The sequence below is a fragment of the Lolium rigidum genome, chromosome 7, assembly GCF_022539505.1.
Source record: "Lolium rigidum isolate FL_2022 chromosome 7, APGP_CSIRO_Lrig_0.1, whole genome shotgun sequence".
NCBI lineage: Eukaryota > Viridiplantae > Streptophyta > Magnoliopsida > Poales > Poaceae > Lolium > Lolium rigidum.
The window spans coordinates 22663987-22691634 of NC_061514.1; the positions used below are offsets into that span (position 1 = coordinate 22663987).

General features: G+C 44.0%; 2 protein-coding genes across 2 annotated transcripts; one reads left to right on the forward strand and one right to left on the reverse strand.

Moving 5' to 3' along the window:
* Window positions 1-11382: 11382 nt before the first annotated feature.
* LOC124676690 (protein DETOXIFICATION 34-like) lies at window positions 11383-14010 on the reverse strand. Its single transcript, XM_047212733.1, has 6 exons — window positions 13715-14010; window positions 12993-13618; window positions 12609-12904; window positions 12388-12506; window positions 12208-12294; window positions 11383-11677 (listed from the first exon to the last, which is right to left on the reverse strand). The coding sequence occupies exons 1-6, from the start codon at window positions 13949-13951 to the stop codon at window positions 11594-11596; spliced, it is 1449 nt and encodes a 482-aa protein (XP_047068689.1). The 5' UTR covers window positions 13952-14010; the 3' UTR covers window positions 11383-11593.
* Window positions 14011-17329: 3319 nt separating this feature from the next.
* Window positions 17330-18821, forward strand: LOC124671021 (hydroxycinnamoyltransferase 4-like). The gene is made up of 2 exons (XM_047207466.1): window positions 17330-17772; window positions 17895-18821. The coding sequence occupies exons 1-2, from the start codon at window positions 17362-17364 to the stop codon at window positions 18819-18821; spliced, it is 1338 nt and encodes a 445-aa protein (XP_047063422.1). The 5' UTR covers window positions 17330-17361.
* Window positions 18822-27648: the final 8827 nt, after the last annotated feature.

Here is a 27648-nt window from a genome sequence, read left to right on the forward strand (position 1 = left end):
AAAAGGTATTTCCTTATTAGTCAGTTTTATGCATCTTTTCAATTCAGAAACGGATGTGGCAACATCTTTTTCAAAAAATGGAGTGCTCACCGACCCACCAGAGCACTGAGTTCTTCTTATTTGAATATAAGGACTTTCTCTTATATAATATTTCATTTCGGAATTAAGCTTGGGGTATCTGCGGACAGGAATATAGTGCCTGGATGCTTTGGGCTGAGCCCCTGTCCACATGTACCTGGCGAATTGAGGACCTGACGACGTCCCTGCTTGGTCTGGTCCTGGAGTGGCATCACATTATAGTTGTACGTTTTATGATCTACTATGTGGATGTACGTTCGCAATAACAGGTTGAGGTAATAGCTAACTCGTGGAACGCGTGGGGTGGCTCTTGAGATGCACGTTTGCAATGACTCCTTGAAATAATCGTCCTTCTCGCTAACGCGTGGAACGCGTGGGGTGGCTCTTGGGCCCGTCAGATTTTGAGATGTTCAGTTTGTTATATACGAGCAGTTTTTTTTAGCAATGTTATAAGAGCAGTTTGTTCGTATATACGAGCAGCAAATGTGGGCCTTATACATGGACGCTAGGGATTAAATTCTAGTCATTTTCACTACTTCTAAGGGCATGTCCAATGGTAGACGTTTATGTAGGCGCTAACAGAGAAAAAGAATACTACTAAGAATTAAAGAAAGTCTAAGCGTCTTGCCTTTCCAATGCTAGGCGCTAAACCAGAACGAAAACTCTTTTCTGTTAGCGCCCCATCTCCTCTGATTTTTACCTCCGCCCAAACGGAGGGTCGCTGCTTATATTTGCGTCGATACAGCACCATATACCAGGATTTGCTAGAGCAACGGCTGCTCAATCAGGAAAATAATCCTGGTGCCCTCAGTTAGCGTCCCACGTTGGACATGCCCTAAGCGATCGGGGCTGCTCTAATACGCATCTGCTGCATAATATAGAATTAATCCATCCAAATTTTTCAAGATTTATTTTTTAATAATAGTTAGTTCAACCATATTATGCTTATTTAATTTAAAGTTTGTATCATTAGAAACTGTTTGTTCAATACAAATGTATATCAATACTAATTTGGTACACTCAAGTCATTGTGAAAGATTCACCGTGGAAACGGGCAAGCCTTATTCATATGTTTTGAGGGAGTAACTTTGCTGATTATAGTTTGTGACATCGTATATGCTGTGAAAATATTTTGTAAGGCAAATAGAACGATAAGAAATTACATGCGCAGTCCGACCCACCAAAACACCAAGTTCTTATTATTCTTTGAAAAAAATGGACATTCCTCATATATTTCAATTTCATTTAATCTGGAATTAAGCTTGGGGCATATACAGAGAGAATATTGGCTGGATGCGTCGGGACGAACGCCTGTCCGCATGTACCTGGCAAATTATGCTGGGGGGCCTGACCGTCGTCCCTGCTTGGTCTGGTCCTGGACTGGCATCGCACTATAGATGTAGATCCATGTTGATGCACGTTCGGTAGCAGTCACTTGTGGGTCCGTCAGATGCACTTTCGCAAGACAACCTAAACGCGTGGAACGCGTGGGGTGGCTCGTACACTCACTTTCCGTGTAAACCATACTCTGAGATGTTCGCTTTTTTTAGGGAAACACGTGCTCTTTATTAATCAATAATCATAATATATCATTGCAAACTGCCTCTCGGATGTAATACTGTGAGATGTTTAAGGCATCTACAACGCTAAGACCTAAACAGATGGTATATTTCATTCGGTTGGGTCGTCCGGCGAACAGGTAGATGTTGCGTCGCGCGGACGTTTGCAGACGTCCACCTCGAATTTTATTCCCCGCACTGGCACAACCCAAATCGGACGAGGCAAGAGGAGACACGAGGCGAAAGGGGCGGCGGCCACGCACACACGACGCCAAGGGCATATGCAGATGCCGTGGGGCGGCGGCAGCGACGCGCACGCGACACCTAGGGATGGAGGCTGTCGGCGTCGAGGGTGGCGTGGCGCAGCGCGGCGCGGCTGGCATCGTGGGGCGTCGTAGCGCGGCCGGCGTCCGTGCCCGCGCGGCGGCGGCGAGGCGTGACCGGCCCTGTTCCTGCGCGGCCGGCGCCCGCAGCGGCGTGGTGAGGCATGGCCGGCCCCATGCCCGCGGGGCGGTGGCGAGGCGCGGCCGGCGACCATGGTCGCGGCGGTGTGGCGAGGCGTGGCCGACACCCATTCCCGCGTGCGCGTGGCGAGGTGCAGTTGGCCAGCGCCCGTGCGCGCGCGTTCATGCCCAAGCTCGAGCCTGCGGCCACCGACCTTATCGTCTTCTTCCGCTCCGTCCAGGCCTCCGCCGTCGTCTTGCTTGTCGGTGTCCAGGCCGGCGGCGCGGAGCTTGTTTCGCCTCCGGCAACTTCCAGCAGGTGTGAAAAAAGGAGGCGGTAGCGACAGGTGCCTCCATTTATAGGCGATGGCGGTAGTCCACGAGGCGAGCCAAACATCGGCGGCTGTACCCACGATTTCCAAGGGGGAAAGGAGGACAAAGGGGAGAGAATGGTGCGGGGTCTACTGGGTTTCCTTTGTCTCTCTGTAAAATGGGCCAGAACCAGAACACATATCCGCCCGGACACAGATGGACGCGCGCTCGTGTCCGCCTCACCCCAAAATGCTACCAGATTTGAGTCAGTTTTGGATCAAACCGGACGACGGGAGCATCTGCTTTTAGGATGGGTTGCCCCGCTAGGTGCAGTTTTGACCCATCTGTTGTCCGCTTTTGGGTTTGGGTCTCCCCGTTGGAGATGGCCTTAGTTTGTTATATTACGTCCTTCGCTACACACTAAATCGATCCGCATTTGTTATATTAATTTATTATTTAATTTAAAATTATAAATTGTTTGTTCAATATGAATCTATATCAATACCAATTTTGTACACTAAATTTGTTTTGTAAAATATTCACCATGGTTAACTCGTATGCCTTATTCATATATATGCTTGGAGGGAATAACTTTAATGATTATATGTTATGAATATATTTTGCAAGGAAAATAGAATGTTATAATCTTGACATGTACAATCCATATATACTATTGTATACATTAATCAACTGTTAAAGTTCCAAAGTATTCACAAAATTGTGTCTCATATTTTTTTAGATCAACGGGACATCGCCCCATTCTGTTTTCCATAGCAAATGAAATAATAGTACAAAATAGCAGTTTAACTTAGCATACTCCCAGCTAAAACCAGGACAAATCCCCATGGACAAAACAAAGCAAAACGGACACCTAGATTACAGTTTTTGGCGCACAGACAGCGAGCACCCGCAGCTTGAGCGCATCTGGTGTCCTTGGACCAGCCACTAGGAGCATCTTGCGCTTCTTCAGTTGTTTGTAAGAGCTGGGACTGCCACCATCTTCACTTGCAATTGTTTCATGCATCCTTCCAGGAACTCCAAATTCTTTGCTGGACATAGCGGCTGCCATCTCTTCAGTTGCTTCACCACACGCATCCAGAGCACCTGCATCCTAGACCAAGAGCATCGCCCAAACAGAACGTCATTTTGATGTTTCCAATTTTGACCACATAAGAGCAGCAGCAATCATGTTAGTAACGACATTCTTTTGATTGCTAATCAATAACCTAGCAACACTTCTAAAATTGACCCCAAGGTTCTTTCAAAGCAAAGTTGAAACTTCTATCAACATGATATTCATAATATCACAAAGAAAAGAACAGATGGTTAACAGTTTCCTTTTAAGAGCATAAAGGCAAGTTTTATCAGGAATATTTTGCCTATTCACAAGGTTATCAAGGGTAAGCAATTTATTGTGTGATAACAGCCGGAGAAAACTTAGACCCTAGGGGACACATTAAGCTTCCACACCGCAGGGATAAAAATCGGCCTCATCCTACGATAATTGAGAACCACATACAACGATTGAGAGCTATAAACACCAGAGCTATGAAGCTTCCACACTAAACTATCTACCACATCTGAAAGTCTGATAGAAGAAGCAATTTGTTCCAGTTGATACCATTGGTTTATCATTTTTTGGTTGAAAACTCTTCTAAAGGTTAGTTTCAACACACATTTCCATCCCATACTTCTTTAATTGTTACATCTTTTTGATTACACACCTAGTACATGTCCCAAAACATGATAGCCAACCTCGAATTACATTGCCACTGATGTGTTCCCAGAACCGGATTTTGTTTCCTTTACCGACAGGACGTCTCATATTTTCTTACCGATAAGGCCAAAACGAAAATATTTTTGACAAAATACTACGTCCATTCTTAAAGTTAAGCTTTCTTTAAAAAACACTTTCTATTACATTACGGAAGCTATAGAAGATCCTCTATTGTGAAAAGCGCTTCTAGTACTAGCTCCGTTCATTTGATTCTCCTTAATATTATGTCCATGCAGCAAGTCGTAGCATCCGTTGCATCACCATGGATTAACATGTGTTTTCTTCGTCGTCCCCCTACTAACAGTGACAGCACATGAGTGTGTACGTTTATCTCATAAATTTCTTTTTCTCTCGGTCCCGTCCAAACACTGACAACGGGTAGGAGGTGTGCTCATAATTCATGCGCTTTGTTGGTGGGCCCGAGGAACGAGCATGTGCCTCTAGTAGATTTCATTTGTCCTGGTACTAAGACAGTGAGAAATCCTCGGCTCTGTTGTTGCGGGTAATCGGTCCGTTGTCGAATCCCCTTCCTGTCAATCGATCGCTCGAGCAATCACTTTCCGTGGCGCGGAAGCGGCTCGCGGAGCAAGTCAATTCCCTTTTTATCACGTAGTGTTTTAATTGCGTTCACACGTGTTCACACTAACAACTTGTATTACTACTTTGCAAGTTGTATGCAGCCAAGAGCGTTCACACTGCATGCATGCACATGCACAGAGCATCTCATGGATTTGCATTTAATGAGCCAACTTTTCAGCACGTTTTCATAAGTTGTTGCATGCATACACATAGCATCTCACTCTTTTTCTTCAGCACGAGGCAGACTCTCAATTCTCTTTTTGCAATTCCCTTTTGGGTTTTATTTTCGTACGGTAATTCATATTTAATGGGGTCCTTTTGCAATTCCCTTTTTTGGGCCAGTGGTTTTTAAGGGGGAAAATAACGGGTGAAAAGATCCACTTGCAACTCAAATGAACTACCACTTGCTACTCAAATTAAGTGCTGTTTTAAGTTGTAAGCTAACAAAAGTTGCTAAAATATTCTAAATGAAATTTACTTTTTAGGGTTGCTAGGTATTTATATTTACTGTTGATAAATAACGCGGCACCGGGTTGATAACTTGTAAACAAAAAAAGAGTCGCTACATATTTTAAATTAAATTAAATTTTTAGGGTTGATATTTATTTATATTTACCATTGATAAATAGCGGGTCACCGAGTTGATAGCTTGTAAACTAAAAGAGAGTCGCTTAAATATTCTAAATGAAATACTTTTTAGGGTTATTATTGATTTATATTTACAGTTGATAAATAACGAGGCACCAGGTTGATAGTTTGTAAAATAAAAAAAATGTTCGCTAAAATATTCTAAATGAACTATTTTTTAGGGTTGTAGTTATTTATAATTACATGATAAATAACGGGGCACCGGATTGATAACTTGAAAACTAAAAAGAGTCGCCAAAATATTCGAAATGAAATTAGGTTTTTAGGGTTGGTAGTTATTTATATTTACAGTTGATAAATAACAGGACACCGGGTTGATAGCTTCTAAACTAAAAAAGATTCGCTAAAATGTTTAAAATAAAATTAACTTTGGGGATGATAATTTTATACATTTTACCGTTGATCACTCGAGTACTGAGGGTTGATTATTTAAACAGAGAGGATTGATAACTTTTAGCCCAAAAAAAGTTTCTCGAAACATATCAACATTGGTGCTAGTTTTGAAGATCTCGTCGAGATGGATTTATTGGTGAAAGCGAATCTTAATTTGGAGTTGTCGTTTAAAAGTTAAAACATTTTAAAATTTTAAATTTTGGAAAAGATTCCGCTGACATCAGCAAATTCATCTATTTGTGCATGCATGCAGAACTTTTCCTCAAGAGCCTGCACCAGGTTGATAATTTTATATATTTACGGTTGATCACTGAAGTACGGAGGGATTTACTATTCAAATAGAGAGGGTTGATAACTTTTAGCAAGAAAAAAAGTTCATCGAAACATATTAACATGGGTGCTAGTTTTGAAGATCTCGTCGAGACGGATTTATTGGTGAAAGCGAATCTTAATTTGAAGTTGTCGTTTGAAAGTTAAAACATTTTGAATTTTCAAATTTGGGAAACATTCCGCTGACATCAGCAGATTCGTCTATTTGTACATGCATGCAGAACTTTCCCTCAATAGCCTGCACCAGGTTGATAATTTTATACATTCACCGTTGATCACTTAAGTACGGAGGGGTTGATTATTTAAATAGAGAGAGTTGATAACTTTTAGCCCGAAAAAAAGTTTCTCGAAACATATCAACATAGGTGCTAGTTTTGAAGATCTCGTCGAGATGGATTTATTGGTGAAAGCGAATCTTAATTTGAAGTTGTCGTTTGAAAGTTAATACGTTTTGAATTTTTAAATTTGGAAAATATTCGGCTTACATCAGCAGATTTGTCTATTTGTGCATGCATGTAGAACTTTCCCTCAATAGCTTGCACCAGGTTGATAATTTTATACATTTCCCGTTGATTAGTCAAGTACGGAGGGGTTAATTATTCAAATAGAGAGAGTTGATAACTTTAGCAAGATTTTTTTTTTGTCGAAACATATTAACATGGGTGCTATTTTTGAAGATCTCGTCGAGACGGATTTATTGGTGAAAACAGATCTTAAATCGGAGTTGTCGTTTATGAGATAAAACGTTTTGAATTTTCAAATTCAGAAAGATTCTCGCTTACGTCATCAAATTCGTCTGTTTCTACATGCATGCAAAAGTTTCCCTTAATAGCCTCCACTACAGTCCAAAATTTTCCAAAAATGGAAAGAAACAAATTGGTTGGAAGGGGCGCTCATTTTCTCCCTGGCGCTCGAGCGCTCGCTAGGGCAGCCCGTCCGTTGTTGTCGCTAAGGGCATCTCCAGCGGGGCGACGCATATTTATGTCCGTTTGTGTCGAACACGAACACAAAAAACGTCCGCATGTCCGCATGCGTCTGCCCTTTCTCCAGCGGCAGTGACGCATTTATTTGACCGCATGCGTGATTAGAGAGGAGAGAGAGGGAAATATTATTTTTGTGTGGCGAGGAATGAGCGCATGGTGATTAAAGGATGAGAGAGAGGGCTGCATGCAGCCCAACCGGGCACAAACGGACGCGCGGACACGTCCGCACAGACGTATTCCTGGCGCATATTTGGTCCACATTTGCGTCAGGACGGACGCTGCGGATGTTTTGCGTCTAGCCGCTGGAGCGCATTTTTTGTCCGCGCAGACGCAAACGGACGAAAAACGTCCGTTTACGTCGCCCCGTTGGAGATGCCCTAAGGTCATTTCCAGTTGTTCGACCTATTTCTGTCACAAATATAATTGTGCGCGTTCGTGTGTGTTAGATCGCGGGTGTTGAATTGGGATCCTTGCCGCGGTTGTTCGGTTCCGTCGGGGTGCGTCAAGCGGCCCGACGCATTTTGTCTGCCTAGACCAGAATGTTTTAGACATTCCACAAATACATCACAAATAGATAAATTCTAGCCATATTTAGGCCATTCAAACCGCAACATCAGTGGCACAAATTACGCCTAATATAGTCCAATCCTAAAATACAATTTATGTTTCAAAAGGGGCAAAGAGGGCCATGAAGGCCATAGTGCCGACGAGCACAGGCGATCAGGCGTCCCATTGGCAGATCTCGGCTCACTTCTTCTCGAACCACACGTCCATGGTGCTTAAGTCAGCGAGCATGATCTGGTTATCATATGTGCGCCAGACTTTGATGCCGCGTCAAGCCTTTTCGCCTCTATGGCCGGCTTGGTGAAGTTGATGTAGATGGCAACAGAGGCCTCCGTCTTCAGTCGCCTTCTTCTAGTCTCGCTTGGCCATGGCGTTTTGTATACACTCTTTGCATGTCACAGATCACCTAGTTTTTTTTTTGCCCATAACCAACTACAACTGCGTGATGCTCAAGATGTTTAGGCGCAAAGGGGCGATCACTGTCCGGGTATCACTCAAGCATCCCATCGAGTGCGACTGACACTACTACGAAACCAGGATGGTACCAGCATTTCAGTAGGAGGCTCCAACGACATCACGAGCCAAACACCAGGTCGAGTATAAAGACATGATAGAACTAGATCATCCAAACGAGACACCCAATTAGGAAGCATGCTTATGTTCGTGCCTCAGGGTCAGTATAGCACGGGGCATGAGCAGGCCCACAAGTAAGCGTCAACAACACAGACCTGTCTAGGTCTATTAGTTAGAAGAAGGGCAGTGCTAGAAATCCTCCGGAGGCTCCAAACTTTCCAGCCTCCTGCTTGCATGCGTGACACGTGTCCACTTTCACCTGAAATTTAGATTTTGCTTCGTCGCAGCAAAAAACCTCCCGCTTTTGCTTCATTGAAGCAAAAACGGTTCGACTAAAGAGACTAAAAAGTAAGAGTGCTGCGACTCACTCAGATATTGTTTCTTCGCAGCAAAAAAAGTCCCACTTTTGCTTCATTGAAGCAAAAAACGGTTCATGTAAATAGAAAAAAGAAAAAGACATGTCGGACAGAGCAGGCAGGAGACTCGCCAGAGATTCATCGGAGACCTTGTCGGTAGGGAATGCTGCGACCGACAACGGTGATGCTGCAAGCCAGGGACGGTGGTGCTACAATCCCGTGCGACAGCACTACCATCTGGTGGAGGCGGTGCTTCAAGGAGTGGCCATCGATGCTACGATTGTACAATATTGTTGCTTCAATTGTTCCCCTATTCTGTGACTTTAGTAGAAAAGTTTTGCTACAAGGGTGCTGAGGATCCTCCGGAGGCTGCAAACCCCCCAGCCTCCGGGTCTTCCACCGTTGGATCAAATCAATTTGAACCGTTAGATCAACTTTTGTGTCCAGTTTTGTCTTAAAATCCCGCTTTTGCTTCATTGAAGCAAAAATAGCCCCGCTTTTGCTTCATTGAAGCAAAAAACGGTTCGACTAAAAATAGAAGAAGAGCTCAGTTTTGTCTCAAGAATCCCACTTTTGCTTCATTGAAGCAAAAAAGCCTCGCTTTTGCTTCATTCAAACAAAAAAACGGTTCGACTAAAATAGAAGAAGAGCTGTGATGATTCTTCAGACTTTATTTTGTCGCAGCAAAACAGTCCCGCTTTTGCTTCATTGAAGCAGAAAAATGGTTCATCTAGAAATAAATAAAATGGTTCATCTAGAAAAAAACTCGTCGGAGACGCGTCAACTCCGGTCGGCAGCACCACCGCAGCATCAACGCCCTCTCCTTGCAATACCGCCTCCACCCAATGGTAGGGCCGTCACTCGCGGTCCGCCGACCCTGTCGCTATGCGCCGGCCGGCGACGTCCAGCTCCGGCGGTGCTCCTTTGCAGGTCCGCCGACGCGGGTTGCAGCAGCGCTGCCGCCGGTCGACGGTCCTTTGCAGCTCCCATCGATGTTGATTGCAGGTCAGCCGGAGCCCGTTTGCAGCTTCGGTGGAGGCCGTTCGCAGCTCCGGCGCGGCGGCCGCTTACAACCCTGGCGGAGGCCGTCTGCAGCTCCCGTCAATGCCTATTGAAGCTCCGGCGAACGCCAGTTGCAGCTCGGGCAAAGTCCATTTGCAGCTCCCGGCCATGCCAATTGCAGCCCGGTCGGAGGCCGTTTGCAGCTCCGGTGGTGGCCGCTTGCAGCCCAGGCGGAGGCTGTTTGCAGCTCCCGTCGATGCCTATTGAAGCTCCGGCGGAGGCCGGTTGCAGCTCCTCGCCATGCCGAAGGCAGCTCACCCGGATGCCATTTGCAGCTCCTGGCGATGTCGTTTGCAGCTCTGGTGGAGGCCGTGGGGGAAGGAGGCGGCGGCCATCGCGGCGGACAAAGCCGACGCCGCGGAGGAAGGATGCGGCGCTGTCGAGGCCGGCCGTCGTGAGGAAAGGAGCTAGCACGGTTGACTGCCGCCGGGAACGGAAGCGGCGGCGCACGACCTCGCCTCCACATGGAAAGCCGCGGCGGCGCGGGAGGTGGAGGTGCGGGGTGTCGCCGGTAACCGTCGTCGCTAGCCCACGGCGAGCAAGAGCGACGAGATCGAGTCCTCCCCATGGAAACTGCGTCGCGACGGGAGCACGGCCCGGCGGCGCGAGCGGAGCATGGCACGGCGGCGCGCGACGGAGCACAGCACGGCGGCTCTGCAGCGCGCGACGGAGCACGGCCCGGCGGCGCGAACGGAGCATGGCACGGCAGCGCAGGAGTCTGCGCGTTTGAGATCGAGCAGAGAGAGACACGGGAGAAAGGGGAAATATTCAGGGAAGGAGACGATGCGGAAAAAAAAATGAATCTAAACGTGGTGGGGTCACCTATTCGTTGTCTCCCACCCGGAGGGACGCGTGGCGAGCGCTCGGGCCGGAGGCTGCCAGCGTAGAATCCTCCGAAGGTTTTAAAGCGTTTTCCTTAGAAGAATTTGAGCCGGGCTAAGTATCTCTCAGCCAAAAACTTGTGTTCAACAAGCTGCAATGCGCACACCATACCGTCACAAAGGCAGTCCAGTACCCACTCAAGTTCTCCTCGGCTGTGTTTTTTTTTTGTGAATCTCCCCAGCTGAGATCACTACCGTGCAGTTAGGCCGTAAAAGTGTGGCCTTACACTGGCACTTCCTTATGCACCCACATGCACGTCGAGGAACTTCAACATGATGTTTTTATTGCCATCATCTTATAGATGGGTGTGGTGTGCTACTTGTTTCTTTTCTTGTTGGTGTGATACTTGTTTCATTATGTTGAACCTGATTTTATAGTCGATCAGTGACATCGGTTGCGAACAGTTAGCTAGTTTTATATATGTTGATCGAAGTTTGTCAATATGTTAATAATGAATTTTGGCTGATATTATGTTATGATATTGCTCTTAAGTTAAATAATGAGAAATAATAATTCCAAAAAATTGTATTTGGGAAATTCCACTGTGGTCGCACGCCCACTAATATTTCTGTTAAAAGCGGTGTCCCAAAGATATGCCACCAATATGTCAATTACTAGTAGCGTGTTAGTGGCACTCCACTAGTAAGAAATATTCAGTGGCGCCGTATCTGTGGCATGCCACATACACAAGACTAGTGAGTAGTGACCATGTTTCCATACCACTAGTAATTGACATACAGTCGCGTATCTTTGACATGCCACTATTAACAGATATATTAGTAAAGAACCATGCATAGTGCGTAAATCTTTCATACCCCACATTTCAATAGGCGATAATTCAGCTTCACGTGAATGGTGATTTTTTTTCAGAGAATAGATAAAACTTCTTGGCATCCACATACAAAGATGCGGCGAAATATTCAGGATCCTAATGATACATAGTTTAGTAATTCAACATTTTCAAGATGTGTTCCATGATCTGTTGAAACTAAAAAAATTACAATGATATCTTCATACTCAAAATATCTAGAACATTTGGTAAGATAAAAGATGCTTAGGTGGCGTAATTATCTTCCAGGAGAGGCTGGTTTCCGTCGGTACCACCCCACCGTTGCACATGACTCGAAGCTAGCTCTGCCTGCAATTGTGGAAATCACAATATTTACTTTATATAAATTAGGTGCATAATGTACTGGATCATACAATGAAAGGAGTAAGTTATGAATCATATTCTATTTATTGTATTTTATGAGTCTTTTATGTACTTGTACAATGCAGTTTTTTTTTAATTTTATGTTATATGTGGCCGTGTGCATATTAATTAGCTATGCAGAGGTAGAACCTGTGTGTTACCTCTTTTATATTGTATGGCCTTGTTGCTATTATTTTAATTTAGCAAAGCTCCCTTTATCAAAAAAACAAAAATCAAACAATAGATCAAGATTGGAAACGTTCTAATGAACATCTAACTATTATCATATATCTAGAGTTGTTTAGCTGGAACCTAATGAACGTCTATCTATTATAATGTCGAGCTACATTCCCCAGTAATTTGTTCTCTTTTTTGACGGCTGGCAATTTATTCTCTAATTCTGGTAAAGTTTTGTTCATCAAGTTTAGAGAAAACGAAAGCATGGTAAAAATGGAAACACGATGGAATATTAGTACCTCTTTGTTCCAATCGGTTCTCCATACTACGAAGAGTAAAATCACTGTCTGAAGTGCAACCCCGCAAAGCAAGCCGGCCCAGATCCCCTGAATCAGAACGAATATAACACACATTGTTCATAAACTCTTTATTATTTTTGCAGTTTCTAGCTAGTTGTTGAAATGAACATAATGAATTACCCCAACTCCGTAGTCAAACTTGTAGCCGAGAAGGTAGCCCAAGGGCAATCCGAAGGCGTAGTAGCAGCCAAGGTTGATGTATGCCACAAGGCCTTGCCATCCTCCCCCAATAGCAACCCCTGAAAAATCAGCAGGAGAGACGATGTTGAGGTTTTTGTTTCTTTTTGGAAAGGAGGTTGAGGCGACATGAAATCATCATCGAATTGAAGAAGCATACATACCTGAAATCACCTGCTGCACGCTGTTGAGCACCATGGTCACACCGAGGAGTCCTGCAATCCTGGAGACGGCGTGCTGGAGCGGCAAATCGCTAGTGTAGAGGATGGAGAATTTATCTCTTAAGGTCAAGACGAGAACCATGCATAGTAGGCCGATGAGCAGGGACTCGACGACGACGACGATGACGGCGTGTAGAGCTGCCCTTGGTCGGCCAGAACCCAGTTCATTGGAGACACGAACACTGATAGCAGCATTGAGGCCCATGAAGATAGTAACCTCCCATCCGTCTACGTTCATGCTGAATAAGCAAAAAAAGCATTAATTTCTGAAGTAGTTTCGACTGATGGTATAAACTCTGCCAAGTAGTAAGTAAATACAGCACCGACCAGATGCCTAGCGAGTCGACGGCCATCTGCGCGTCCTGGAGATGGCCAGTGAGGACGGTGATCATGCTGAGGTACCAAACCTCGAGGCAGAGCATGACTGCGGACTCGAGCGAGAGCTTGACGAACGCCCACATGTCGTGGAATGCCGCCATGGACCATCCCCTCCAGCCGTCCTTGCACCAGCCGATGATGTAGGCCGCCTGGGCCAGCGCGACGGCCCAGAGCGACAGGTCGTATGCGGCGGCGGCGCCCGGCAATCCCCATTCGAGGACGGTGACTAGGAAGTAGCTGAGCCCGATGTGGAAGAAGAGTCCGGCGACGCCGATCCAGGCGAGCACCATGACCTTGCTCTGCGCCTGGAGGAACTTGGCAGTGGGAAAGTTGACGGCGTAGGACAAGCAGCCGGGGAGGATGTAGAGCGCGAAGCGTCCTGCCTCGCGCGCCACGTCCGGGTCCTGGCCAATGGCGAGGAGAAGCGGCTCGGCGAAGACGTAAAGGGGAACCATGAGGATCCCGGCGACCGCCAGGACGATCCAGGAGCGCTGCAGGTACACGCCGAGCATGGCCACCTGGCCGGCGCCGAACGCCTGCCCGCACAGCGTCTCCAGCGCGCTCCCCATGCCCAGCTGCACCCAACGCGCGCCAAGCATGTTATAATATACTTACTCGGTCATGGATGAAGCACACGTATGATCGATATGGGATCAGAAGAGCGCACGTACCATGAATCCGAACGCGAAGGTCGCGAAGACGGCGATACCGATGGAGGCGGCGGCCAGGGGCAGGTTGCCGAGGTGGCCGACGAAGATGGTGGTGACGGATCCCACAGCATACAAGCTGAGGATGCTGATGGCGATGGGCGTGGCGATGAACCACAGCTTCTTCGATTCCTCCCACACCATCCGCGCGGCCTGTCCGGCGGTGTTCACCGCCGCCGCGTCGCCATCGCCGAACCTCATCGTCGTGTCCCTGGCTCGTTCGTGTGATACAAATGTGGTGTGTAATCAGTCCTCTTCTTCCAGGCGTGCGCGCCTCGGCCCATATTTATCCAAACCAACCAAGAATTCTACTCCCTAGTTCAAACGTTTTTTTGCAGAAAAACCATCCAACTTTTGCAATGGCAACTTGCTGTAGCTACATCCGATTTGTCACGTCGCGCGTTGCTGTCTCGCATAGGCCCGCCCATGGTCCACCTCCCCACCAAACCACCGGCTCACCGCTCGCCGTATGGCTCACCCAGCGCGCGTCCTTGTGCTCCTCATCTGTGCCACACGATTAGTTGCAGGTATCGCATACTAGATAGCTATTTCTCTCGCTTAATTAGCCAGCGCACACGATGACATGCAAACAGCTAGCTACTACCAAGAGCTCTCTCTTAGCTAACTCCCGATTGGATAGCCGTGCTAACATAGAGTAATAACATACACACACATTTTACTAATACCAAATGTAGGAACTTCATAAAGTTTATTTAACTGTATATATAAATATATAAACTTTTTAATACCAAATGTATAAAATATGAAAATATATTTCATGGTTCTAAAAATAATGAGTCAATGTTGTAGATGTTGATTAAAATTTTCTGTACATTTGATTAAAGTTTACAAAGTTTAACTTTGACCAAAAATAATATGCATCCTAATATGGGAAGGACGGAGTATGTTACTACTAACTTTACAGGGGTATTAACAGGAAAATACATCAATACTCATTGGTGCCAACCACCCCGTACTCCAAAAAATCGTGGTAATTTAAATAAAGGTTAAAAATATGTTTTTTTGAAACAAAAGATGATCAAGAATTGTAGTTGTATAAAAATATTTCGCAAGGAAATTACTATTATTGTACCTTGGGTAAAAAGACAAAATCGAATAAACCCATGTTCATGTACTATTCACACTATATTCATCGTAAACTTGTCTTTTTTTCGAGGATACTATGAGAATCATTTCGAGCGCAAATAATTTTATACGAGTACAATACTTAATCATCTTGTGTTTCTAGGAGGATCCAATTTTTTTCAATATTTCAAATTACCATGAATTTTGAGGTTTGTAGGTTCACATGCGTATTAGCATAAGTATTTTATCATGCAAAGTCATATTTGTTAGGTTGTAGAGCCACCTTGTCTTGAAATGTGTGTTGTCATGGTAACATAGCTAGTTGCCAAAACCCTTTATTCAATTAATAACTTGCTATGTCACCTTTCTAAAAAAACTTGCTATGTCACCAAAATGCTTAGTAAGCCTTCCAGGTAGTACTATGTTACTATCTATGTTACTTCCATTATAATTAATTTTAGCTGGATAATAGATCCCTCTGTTTTAGTTAGCTATCTCTTTTTAGCTAGTTTCACACACAGTGCATAGCTAGCTAGCTCCCACTAGCTGCGTGTCTGATTCGATGCCGGCTAAGTCGTATCGACGCATGGCATTGTGTCCATGGTCGATGGCGAAAGTCAGTATTTTAAATTTGTCGATTTTGGATACAATGTCGCGATTTTCTGCAAGACACTTTTTTGTCATTGTATATGCACGTTGAACCATTGAAATATTATTCTAGACTAGCATAATACCCGTGCGTTGCTACGGGTAAGAAAAATACATATCTGTATCGGTAGAGGAATCGTTTGATTTTGTTGATGCACGCCATTTTGTATCTCCTTTTTAATTTCCCAATTAATTTTTGCTATGCATATGTTTTCCTCCATATCCTCCTCCTTCCCTAACTTAAGGAGATTGCAATCTAAGTGGGGGCTGAGGTGGCAAATGGCCTCGGGCGTGTAGGAATTATCGAGGACGGCACGCATCAAGGATGCGAGGACGAACCCGAGATGCACTCTATGAGCTGCCTAGTGGGGGTGAAAAAGTGGCGAGGAAAATAGGACAATAACTGTGGCCAAAGGACATAGCGGCTTGCTAGGGTTAGCGATTAGAGCAGTAGGAACCACGGCGTAAAAAGAGAAATCATGGTCATGGGTTCGAACATGAATTTCACGTGTATATTTGGACATTTTATGTTTGCACACATTGTGAAAAAACAGATCAGACCATACTGGAGCATTGAAGTTATCTTTTTTTTACGCATGTCCATAAAAGATACTTTTCCCATAACTTTGTTTAAAAGCATAAAATATCTGAATGTACACAAAAGTTTTTTTTTCGGATTTTGACATGTTAAAATATGCATTTTGACAATGGGGCATATAAACTTTGAAGCCAAAGTGGTTTTTTGGTTCATCATATGCGAACTACCACAATTAGGAAGATTTCTTGTTTACGGTATTAGGAAGAAAAATTCAACCAAACGTTTCTACTGGGAGCTCTCGCCTCATTTGAGCTAGCTAATAATCAAGGATACTGCTGGTTATCTACCGGTGCATAAGTTTGCTTAGTCCGTGGTCGTCACTTCATCGTACGGAGGATCGCGGCCTCTTTAAAGAGGTGTGTACACGATTGGAGGATACAGCGAAGGACTTTGTTACCCTACATGGGTGGCAGCATAATCTCAGGATTGCTCCTCCCGAATCTTAGTTTTTCGAGCTGCGTCCTGAGTTTTTCTCCTATGTCGTTTACATATATTATCGCTTCTTTAAAACTTGATACTTTTGGTTTGCGGCTGTGTGTATCTCAGTTATGCAGAGACCGGGTGTAATGCTTAAACCTTTTAACCAATGAAATCGCCCTTTATCGAAAAAAGCTAATAATCAAGGCAAGAAGCAACGTGCGGCTGTATTCACGATCTTTAGGAATTGGGTACGACTCCACGTATTAGGTGGTAAGGGGCGTCTATAAGGCAAACTTTATGTAACAGTGTTTTATGGATCGGACACGGTGTGCAGGTTATTTAGCAGAAGTTTGGGACGATATTTCAGATACAAATTTAATAGTAAAGATATATGGTACAAAGAGTCTCTGCAATTTTACAAACATGTTTCAGTAATGTTGGGTGCCATAAGCACATATGTTGGATGTGTTGACTTCTCTTTTTGCTACAAATAATGATAAACCTTACCAATATTTTGGCTACAACCAAAGGATTTGTTGCATAAACTTTTGTTTTTAGCTACGTACCCAGCAGCGAAGGGCAGCCGGGCAGGTCGCCATGCAGTGCCGATGCCGTCCACACACGGGTAAGCCACCGCATCTCGATCTCTCCTCTCTTTTCAGCTCTCACACAGCACCAGGTAGCCAAGATCACTGCGCATGATTGAGCCACGTCGCACAATCGGACGGCATGGACATCAGGTGGCCTCGGAGGCCTCCTTGCCCGCAGCTATATATATCTTTTAGATACACGACATCGAGTCTCTGCGTTCAGCATCCTTTTCTGAGTGAGCCTAGCTAGCTCGTAGACAGGTGGTGTGATGGAGTCGGTGCGAGTGGTGGAGACGAGCGTGGTGGTGCCGAGCGAGGGGACGCCGATGAGGCGGTTGTGGCTCTCCAGCCTCGACGTGGACACGGCCGCGAGGGGCTACGTCCCCGTGATGTACCTGTACGGCGGCAAGCCCGACGTGCCCTCCGAGGACGTGGTGGAAAGGCTCAAGGCAGCGTTAGCCGACGCTCTGGTTCCCTTCTACCCAGTTGCTGGCCGTCTGGCTGCAGATAGCAGCGGGCGGCCAGAGATCGACTGCAATGCTAAGGGCGTCCTCTTCACCGTGGCGCGCTCCGACGACCTCACAGCCGACTACGTTCGTGGTTTCGCAGCATTGTCGGAGCTAAGGAAACTCTTCGTCCCTACCGTCGACGTTGAGTCGGGTGCCATGTGGGCAGTTCAGGTATGAAATTTCTATCTTACTTATTTCTCAAACTAGCTAGGGCAAGTGAACAAGGCATGCATGTACTCTCCGGCCTTCATCATGCATGGCAATAATCCTATATACGCGCGGCGCGCATGCAGTTGACATTCCTCAAGTGTGGAGGTGTCGTCATGGGGACGGCTTTACACCATGTTCTCGGTGACGCTCCAAGCGCCGCCAACTTCATACGGAAATGGTGTATGATCGCATGTGGATCCAAGCTCGTCAACGACGAGGACGATCGTCCCTGCCACGACCGAGGCCTCATGTGCGCCCGCTCTCCACCAACCGTGGACAAGGATTTACTAAACTCGGTGATGTCTCCAAAGATATCGCTCAGCGCGGCGGCCAGGCCCGTCGTCTTCAAAGTCTTCCACGTCTCCGCCGACCAGGTCGCCGACCTCAAGCGCCTGTGCCAGCGGACTAGCACCTTCCGCGCCGTCACCGCGCACGTGTGGCGCTGCGCGGTCACCGCTCGGGGGCTGGTGCCGGGCAGCCGTGCGCGGATCAGCTTCCTCGCCAGCCTCCGTCGCCACGTAAGGACGCGCCTTCCGCCAGGCTACTTCGGCAACACCAGCATCATGCTGAGCGCCACGGCAGCTGTGACAGATATCGTCTCCGGCACGCTCGCCTCCATCTCCGACACCATCGGCGCTCCAGTCCAACGCCTCAATAATGAAGTGGCGCACTCGGCGATCGACTACCTGGAGCTGGAGCTCGCTCGTGCCGACAACGACGAGCCTCCGCCGCCCAAGGAGGGTAGCTTGCCGGACACCGACCTCAAGGTAGTCAGCTGGCTTGGCATGCCAACGCGAGACGCCGATTTTGGGTTGGGGATGCCAGAGTTCACACGACCACCAGACGGTTCAACCCCGGGGTCGTACTTCTGGACAGCGCCGACAACGGCGACGGCGTTCTTGTGTCAGCTTACCTGGAGCCGGCGAGCATCAATCAGTTTGGGAAGCTCCTCTCCACCACACCAGCGTATTAGTCATTTTCTACCAGGCGCGCTGTGCCCTACCACTTGATGATCTCTGTAATTGTCGACGTGCATTTCAAATTGTGAGCTATTGTAGCAGTCGTTTTATCTATTGCCACGCTGTCGGTCAAGTTCATGTAAGCTATTCTTCAGGGTTATTTTGCTTGTTTTCAGTTTCGGTTTTTTACTCGATCCATCTCTGTAAGCCGGACTCAATTCGATTTCCAGGTGAATAAAAATAAAGAGCAGAAACCTTACATGCAGCGCCCATACTGTCTCCACTTTCAGAATTCTCTAAATTTTAATTCTGAAAGTGCACATAAATATACATTGATTTTTTATTTTTTTGACAGTGGCTCGCGAAGGTTGGAGGGGATTTTAAATGAAGGAGAGACTTCAATTGTGTTTCCTACAGTTCAACAAGAGTCAGATTTACATAAGCAGTGATGTATATGCAGATCATATATAGGTGTTTGGACAATTTAACTTTAACAAATAAAAAAGTAAATCAGGATATAATTAAGATCATGATAGATATAATTTAAGGGTCGCCTAAGGTGTAGAAAATGAGAAGACTAGTTAATTAAATAAGAGAAGATGCATTATAACATATATATACACACGGCTTTTAAGACAAAAATCTAAGCGTGGTATAACTGAATAAGGAATAACAAGGATAGCAAGAACTAAACAATAAATTGTTTAGGATACAAATATGTATCTAAGAAATATATCCTATATTAGTTGTGATGCCTAAAAGAATATCGATATATAAGATCATCGATGATATGATAATTGAAATAATTTATAATATCAATATCATCGCTGTTATTATCCCTAAAAATGTATGAAATTAGATTATTGTCCATAGATGGACCGGCAATACAAATATAAATATTTAACCTCAAAATAACCAATGTTTCAAAAAAAATGGCAGTGGATAACTGTGCGTACATACATAGATGGATTTGACAATGCATATACAGTTTGAAATAACACTAGTTTCCATACAGTGCAGTTTGTTGGTCCTATGAAAGGTGATAAAAGGACAACCTACAAAGATCCATAAAAAACATGACCCAACTATAATAAATAATTTTAGGTATGCACTCAAATAAGCATACCTGGATTTGGTTTGACAGGCCAAGTGCCTTCGCTGGAAAACCATTATCTTCCGTTGTATCGTCGTCGTAGTAGAAAAATCCATAGGAGACAACAATTTTGAGATTGTGGTGACATGGTGAAATATTCAAGCATTCTATATACGCATTTAGATATGTGATGCATGAAAAGTGCATGCATCAATTTTGTAGTTTGTTGACACATATTCCCACAGATTTACAAAATATATGATGTTATATCTATATTTTGTATTGATTTTTGAGGATTTACCATTGATCCCCTTTATTTTGGTTATAACTCTAGAGTAGAGGAAAACCCCTGTTTTGGGTATTTTTTTACTTTCAGGAATCTAAACGAAGTCAAATGGAGCTAGAATTTCGAGGATGTCAGTATTTCATCAAGAGAAGCATCTGAAGTGCTTGGATCTCACCAGATCGGCCAGGAGGGGCAAACGGCCTCTGTTGGTGCGCCCATGCAGGGAGGGTGCGCCACCAGGTCAGACTGCCCAATTCGCTTGATTCTTTCGCACACTGATTCTGTATGAACTAAAAACCCCTATATATAGTAACCCCCAGGGCTTCTTCGAGGAGAGCGCCGCAGAAACACAGAAACACAAATACAGATCCAAAACTAGCGAAGATTTGACGATGAAACTCCATCGAAGCCGCCGCCGGAGGGATCTCCACCTTCTCCAGTGTCTTACACCATGATGAAGAGGGAGTACTCCACCTCTGAACTATGGGTTTGTGGCAGTAGCTTGATCTCTCTCTCCCTCTCTCTCTCTCTCTCTCTCTCTCTCTCTCTCTCTCTCTCTCTCTCTCTCTCTCTCTCTCTCTCTCTATCTCTTGTTCTTCATAGATGTAGCACCATATGCTGCCCAACAAAATTATGGTCATATATGTAATTCCTATGTGGTGTATCTTTATTTTATGATATTGATATATGAGATTGGATATTATTATGTGTAAGATGTATTGATATATGCATATTATGTAACCCACACTTAAGTACTTGGCATGATCCAACTTGTATGCAAGAACATGTGTGGGGTGAAGTGTGTATTAGATGGAGTATCATGGTGGTGGCCTTTGAATATTGATAACAAATTAAAGATCTACTATGGTACTTACCTTTTTTTTGCTGCCTCGCTAGGGACAAAGTGAATAGATGTGCTATAATTATCATGTGACATTATGATAATCTGGTTTTTTCAAGCTAGCATATTTGATATTCAAACATTGTGTCAAATTACTTAAGGCTATACTTTTTTGATTCTTAATTCAAGATTGCTTGGAGTTTTCGCTCTCTTGGGGACTAAAAAAGAGATGTGACTGTTCTATCATATCTATGTTAGGATGTAATGCACATATGAATGCTTATGAAACACATGTTTAAGTTTCACCAATATTATGCTACTAATGAATTGTTTGTGTCCACTACAACTTAAAAAGAGAGTAGACAAGTGAACCCATGAACCCCCGTCCATTTTAAATCACTAGAAACATCTTTCCAACACTATTACCATTTCCTGTTATTTACTAATCGTAAAGTACTGATGACCCACAAGTATAGGGGGTGTATCGTAGTATCTTCGATAAGTAAGAATGTCGATCCCAACGAGGAGCAGAAGGTGTTGACAGACAGTTTTGATGAAGGATTCACTGTAAATGCTCACGGTACAAGTATTCGGGGGTTTTGATGTAACGAGATGAATAAAGTACGAGTAAGTAAAATGCGAGAGAAATAATTGCAGCGAGTGGCCCAATCCTTTTTAGCACAAAGGACAAGCCGGTTTGTTTACTTATAATGACCAAACGTTCTCGAGGACACACGGGATTTTAGTCTAGTGCTTTCGCTACATACAGCTTGATTAATCTTCATTGTTTTGATAAGTGTTGTGTGGGTGAACCTATGCTAATGTACCGCCCTTCCTAGGACTAATACATACTTGTGATTATACCCCTTGCAAGCATCCGCAACTACAAGAAAGTAATTAAGATAAATCTAACCACAGCCTTAAACTCTCGAGATCCTCGCGATCCCTCCCGCATCGATATACCAACGGGGGTTTAGGTTTCGTCACTCCGGCAACCCCGCAATTGGCAAACGAGTACAAGATGCATTCCCCTAGGCTCATAAATGGTGAAGTGTCGTGTAGTCGACGTTCACACGACACCACTAGAAGAATAACACCACAACTTAAATATCATAACATTGAATATTACTCAACCATAGTTCACTACTAACATTTAGACTTCACCCATGTCCTCAAGAACTAAATGAACTACTCACGAGACATCATATGGAACATGATCAGAGGTGATATGATGATGAATAAAAATCTGAACATAAACCTTGGTTCAATGGTTTCACTCAATAGCATCAATAACAAGTAGAAATCAATATCGGGAGAGTTTCCCCTATCAAACAATCAAGATCAAACCCAAATTGCTACAGCGGTGACGATGTCCAGCGGTGGAGATGGAGGTGATGATGTTGGAGATGATGATGATGGTGATGGAGATGATGTCCAGCTCGATGGCGGTGACGATGGCGTCGATTTCCCCCTCCGGGAGGGAATTTCCCGGCGGATTCCCGCCCGCCGGAGAGCTCTTTTCTCTCTGGTGTTCTCCGCCCCGCAGAGGCGGCTGTAACCCTTCGTGAGGATTCCTCTGTGGCTTAGTTCTTCGGGACGAAGGGTTTCGCGAAGAAAAGGAGGCGAAAGAGGCCGAGGGGGCCCCACACCACATGGTGGTGCGGCCAGGCCATGGGCCGCGCCACCCTATGGTGTGGGCCCACCTTGGGTCCAGCTGGCTCCCCCTTCTGGCTTCCTCCGTCATCTGGAAAAATAGGATTTTTGGTAAAACTTGCTTCCACAGCTTGATCTTCCGAAATATTGCATCCCGACGGTGCTTTTTCCAGCAGAATCTCGGCTCCGTGCTCGATCCCCAAATAATCATGAAACATGCAAAATAGATGAAATAACATAAGTATTGTGTCCCAATATGAAATATATCAATGAATAACGAGCAAATTATGATATAAAATAGTGATGCAAATTGGACGTATCAACTCCCCCAAGCTTAGACTTCGCTTGTCCCCAAGCGAAACCGAACTCGGTAAACAGGACCGCATGTTTATGGAGTGAAGAGTCGATAAACAAAATACGGACAAGAAGCATCATATTCATTCACACAAGACATTATAGTAAACAACTTCCTCATATAACTCAACTTGAAACAAGTATAAGGTAATCACAAATAAAGGTGCATAAGGAATCCTAATTGGTGATGGCAAACTTTGTTCTTGGTCAGAGAACATTTAACAGATTATATTCATCTATTGAGCAGCGCTCTCATATTAAAACTTATGGTAAACTTGCATACTCAATCGTATTAATTATTGATGACTTTCAAAGCTATATTCATTCAGGGTAAAACTTGTACTAAACAAGAAAGAATAAAGACATGATGAAGCAAATCACAATATAATAGTTTGATCACAACAACTCAAATGCTTGCTTGAGATGGAGGGAAATAGGTTTACTGACTCAATCATGAAGTAAAAGACAGGCCCTTCGCAGAGGGAAGCAGGGATTAAATCATGTGCTAGAGCTTTTTCAGTTTTGAAATCATATAAAGAGAATAAAAGTAAAGTTTTGAGAGGTGTTTGTTGTTTTCAACGACTGGTAGCGGGTACTCTAACCCCCTTGCCAAGCAGACCTCCAAAGAGCGGCTCCCATGAAGGACGTTATCTCTACCAGCAAGGTAGATCATCCCTCTTCTCTTTTGTTTACACATGTACTTTAGTTTATTTAAGGATGACACTCCCCCCAACCTTTGCTTACACAAGCCATGGCTAACCGAATCCTCGGGTGCCTTCCAACAATCTCATACCATGGAGGAGTGTCTATTGCAAAATTAAGTTGCTTACCGATGAATCAGGGCAAAACATGTGAAGAGAATTATTAATGAAAGTTGATTAATTGGGGTCGGGAACCCCGTTGCCAGCTCTTATTGCAAAATTATAGGATAAGTGGATGAAGCCACTAGTCCATTAATGGAGGCTGCCTAACAAGACTGAAAGATAAAACACCACATACTTCCTCATGAGCTATAGAACATTGACACAAATAAATAGTAATAAATTTTGAATTGTTTAAAGGTAGCACATGAAGTATTTACTTGGAATGGCGTGAAAATACCATGCGATAGGTAGATATGGTGGACACAAATGGCATAGGTTTGGGTTCAGGTTTGGATGAACGAGAAGTATTCCCTCTCAGTACAGGTCTTTGGCTAGCAAGGTTAAATAGCAAGCATAGGAGTTGAGGGAAACAAACAAATATACATGTGATAGAAACAATCATGCATCTTACTTGTAAGCACAAACAATTTTAACTTCAGAATACTAAGCTAAGGACTGATAAGAAAGACAATAACATCTTCTACATTTGTTTCCTCTATTCTTCTAAAACTCAAAGTGTTGTTGCTATTGACCATTGCTAAGTTTGCCAAAACCAAATAGATTTACTTAATGCTCCCAAAGTGGTACCAATACTAAAATCAAGATCAATCATATAGTAGAAATTGCAAACTAAAATAAGGTGTGCAATATGTAAATGATAAGACTTCTCATTAATATTCCATAACGATAACTCACACCAAGGGATACATAGACAAACTAAAGGAGAGATACTTCCACACTGCAACCCATCTCATACGATAACTTACCTACTCATGATATGACACTACTTGATAGTAAACAGTAAAAAGGTAATGATAATGTGATACCGCGGCACTCCCCCAAGCTTGGAACAAACCAAGGGGATGCCAATACCGATGATGGATTACTCCTTTGGCGATGGTGGTGATGAATTCCTCACAAGCTTCTCCACAAGCTCCTGAAGCTCGTCGATCTTGTACATGAGGTTGCGGATCATCTCCGAATTGTGCTCGACACGATTAAGAAGTATGTCCGACGGCGAGTCCCAATTCTTGGAGTTATTTCCCCAACCTTCATCTTCAGGCTTCGTCCTTCCTGCAGTGTTAGAACGATCTATATCCCAATTGCTAGGCAATGCTGCCTTGGGGGTCCTTTCAATTTGATTATTGTAGATTAGATTGCGGAAGGGATGGTGAATGCCGGAAGAAGATGTCCTTGGAGCTAGGTAATGACGGGGAAGTCCTCCTCCGGTCCTAATCCGTGCGCTCTTCTTGGTGTTGAACGAGTCTGACACCACTCCGATGCTTGCAATGGTGGTGCGCGGGCGCTCTTGCGGAACTTCTTCGACTTCCTCTTCATCCTCCTTTGCTTCTTCCTTGACGCTCTTGTCCTCTTCTCTCCACTCACGATCTTGATTATCTTCATCCGGAAGCTCCTTGCCCTTGTTCTTGGAGACCATGGTGCTTCTAAACTGAAAACAGATCCTGGCAGAAACAGCTCGAAACAAAACACGTCGAGAAAATGATATACGGACCTCCAGGGGTCCGAGGGATTTTATAATAAAAAATTTCAGAACAAACGGAAAGTACCAGGTCGAACCAGAGTCGGAAAGGGGCGACGAGGCGGTGCCACCATAGGTCGGCGCGGCCAGGCTGGGGCCCGCGCCGGCCGTGGTGGCACGCCCTCGTGCGTCCTTTCCACTCCGTTTCGATCTCGTAATTTTTCTTATTTTCCAAAAACAGCAAAAATATTGTTCGGAAAGTAAATCGCGAACTTTTCATTACCAAGCATCGTTACCTATTCAAAGTCGAGTTCGGCGGACCGTCGATTTGTGCTTTGATGAAAGCCTCCGGTGTTTCCACTTGAATAATATCAACATCAACATTATAAGAATCACCCGAGATATAATGCTTGAGTCTTTGTCCATTCACCACTTGCGTAGCATTGCCTTGGAGAGAGCTAATTTTAATTGCTCCCGAACGATACACCTCCTCAACAACATATGGTCCTTCCCATTTCGAGAGTAATTTCCCCGCAAAGAATCCGAGACGAGACCGATACAATAGGACTTTATCCCCAATATTAAACTCTCTTTTGATGATCCTTCTATCATGCCATTTTTTAACTTTTTCTTTAAAGAGTTTAGCATTTTCATAAGTTTCACTTCTCCATTCATCTAGAGAACTTAATTGTAGCAACCTCTTATCACCGGCAAGTTTAGGATCTTTATTTAATTCTCTAACAGCCCGATAAGCTTTGTGTTCTAGTTCTAAAGGTAAATGACAAGCTTTTCCGTAAACCATTTTATAAGGTGACATTCCCATGGGGTTTTTATAAGCAGCTCTATAAGCCCATAGTGCGTCTTTCAATTTACTAGCCCAATTCTTTCTAGATTTATTAACGGTCTTCCGCAAGATCGATTTAATTTCTCTATTTGATAGTTCTACTTGACCACTACTTTGAGGGTGATAAGCGGAAGCAATTCTATGATTAATACCATACTTAGCAAGAGTTTTTCTAAAACCTCCATGAATAAAATGAGAACCTCCATCAGTCATAATATATCTAGGTACTCCAAATCTAGGAAAAATAATATCTAAAAGCATTTTTAAAGAGGTCTCACCATCAGCACTTTTTGTAGGTATGGCTTCCACCCATTTAGTAACATAATCAACAAGCAACAAGTATATGAGTGTTACCTTTTGAAGAGGGAAAAGGTCCCATGAAGTCAAATCCCCAACAATCAAACGGTTCAATAACAAGAGTATAATTCATAGGCATTTCATTGCGTCCGGAGATATTACCAACCCTTTGACATTCATCACAAGATAAAATAAACTTCCTTGCATCTTTGAAGAGAGTTGGCCAATAAAAACCTGATTGTAGAACCTTTTGCGCGGTTCTATCTCCGGCGTGATGTCCTCCATAAGCACTCGCCATGACATTTACTCAATATCTCTTGTTGTTCATATTCGGGAACACACCTTCGCAGTAATACCATCCACTCCTTCTTTATATAAGTGTGGGTCATCCCGAAATAATGCCTCAAGTCATAAAAGAATTTCCTCCTCTCGCTGAGCTGAAAAGGTTGGAGGCAAGTACTTGGAAACAATAAAGTTAGCATAATCAGCATACCAAGGACTATCTCGCGAGCTCACCTTTATTACAGCCAATTGTTCATTTGGAAAACTATCATTAATAGGAACAGGATCATAAGCAATATTTTCCAATCTAGACAAATTATCAGCAACAGGATTATCAAGCACCTTTCCTATCTACAATATGTAAATCAAATTCTTGCAAAAGAAGTACCCATCTAATAAGCCTCGGCTTAGCATCTTTCTTTGTCATAAGGTATCTAATTGCAGAATGATCAGTATGAATTGTAACTTTTGAATCAACAATATAAGATCTAAATTTATCACAAGCAAAGACTACAAACTAACAATTCTTTTTCAGTAGTAGCATAATTTCTTTGAGCAAGCATCAAGGGTTTTGCTAGCATAATGAATAACATTTAATTTTTTATCTACTCGCTGTCCAAGAACAGCGCCTACAAGAAAATCACTAGCATCACACATAATTTCAAATGGTAAATTCCAATCAGGAGGTTCGACTATAGGAGCAAGCTTGTTAAGGCTTTCTTTAGAGTTTCAAAAGCTTCCTTACAATCATCATCAAAAACAAAAGGTACATCTTTTTGAAGAAGATTAGTAAGAGGCTTTGAAATCTTGGAGAAATCTTTAATAAATCTCCTATAAAACCCAAGCATGACCAAGAACACTACGAATACCTTTAACATCCCTTGG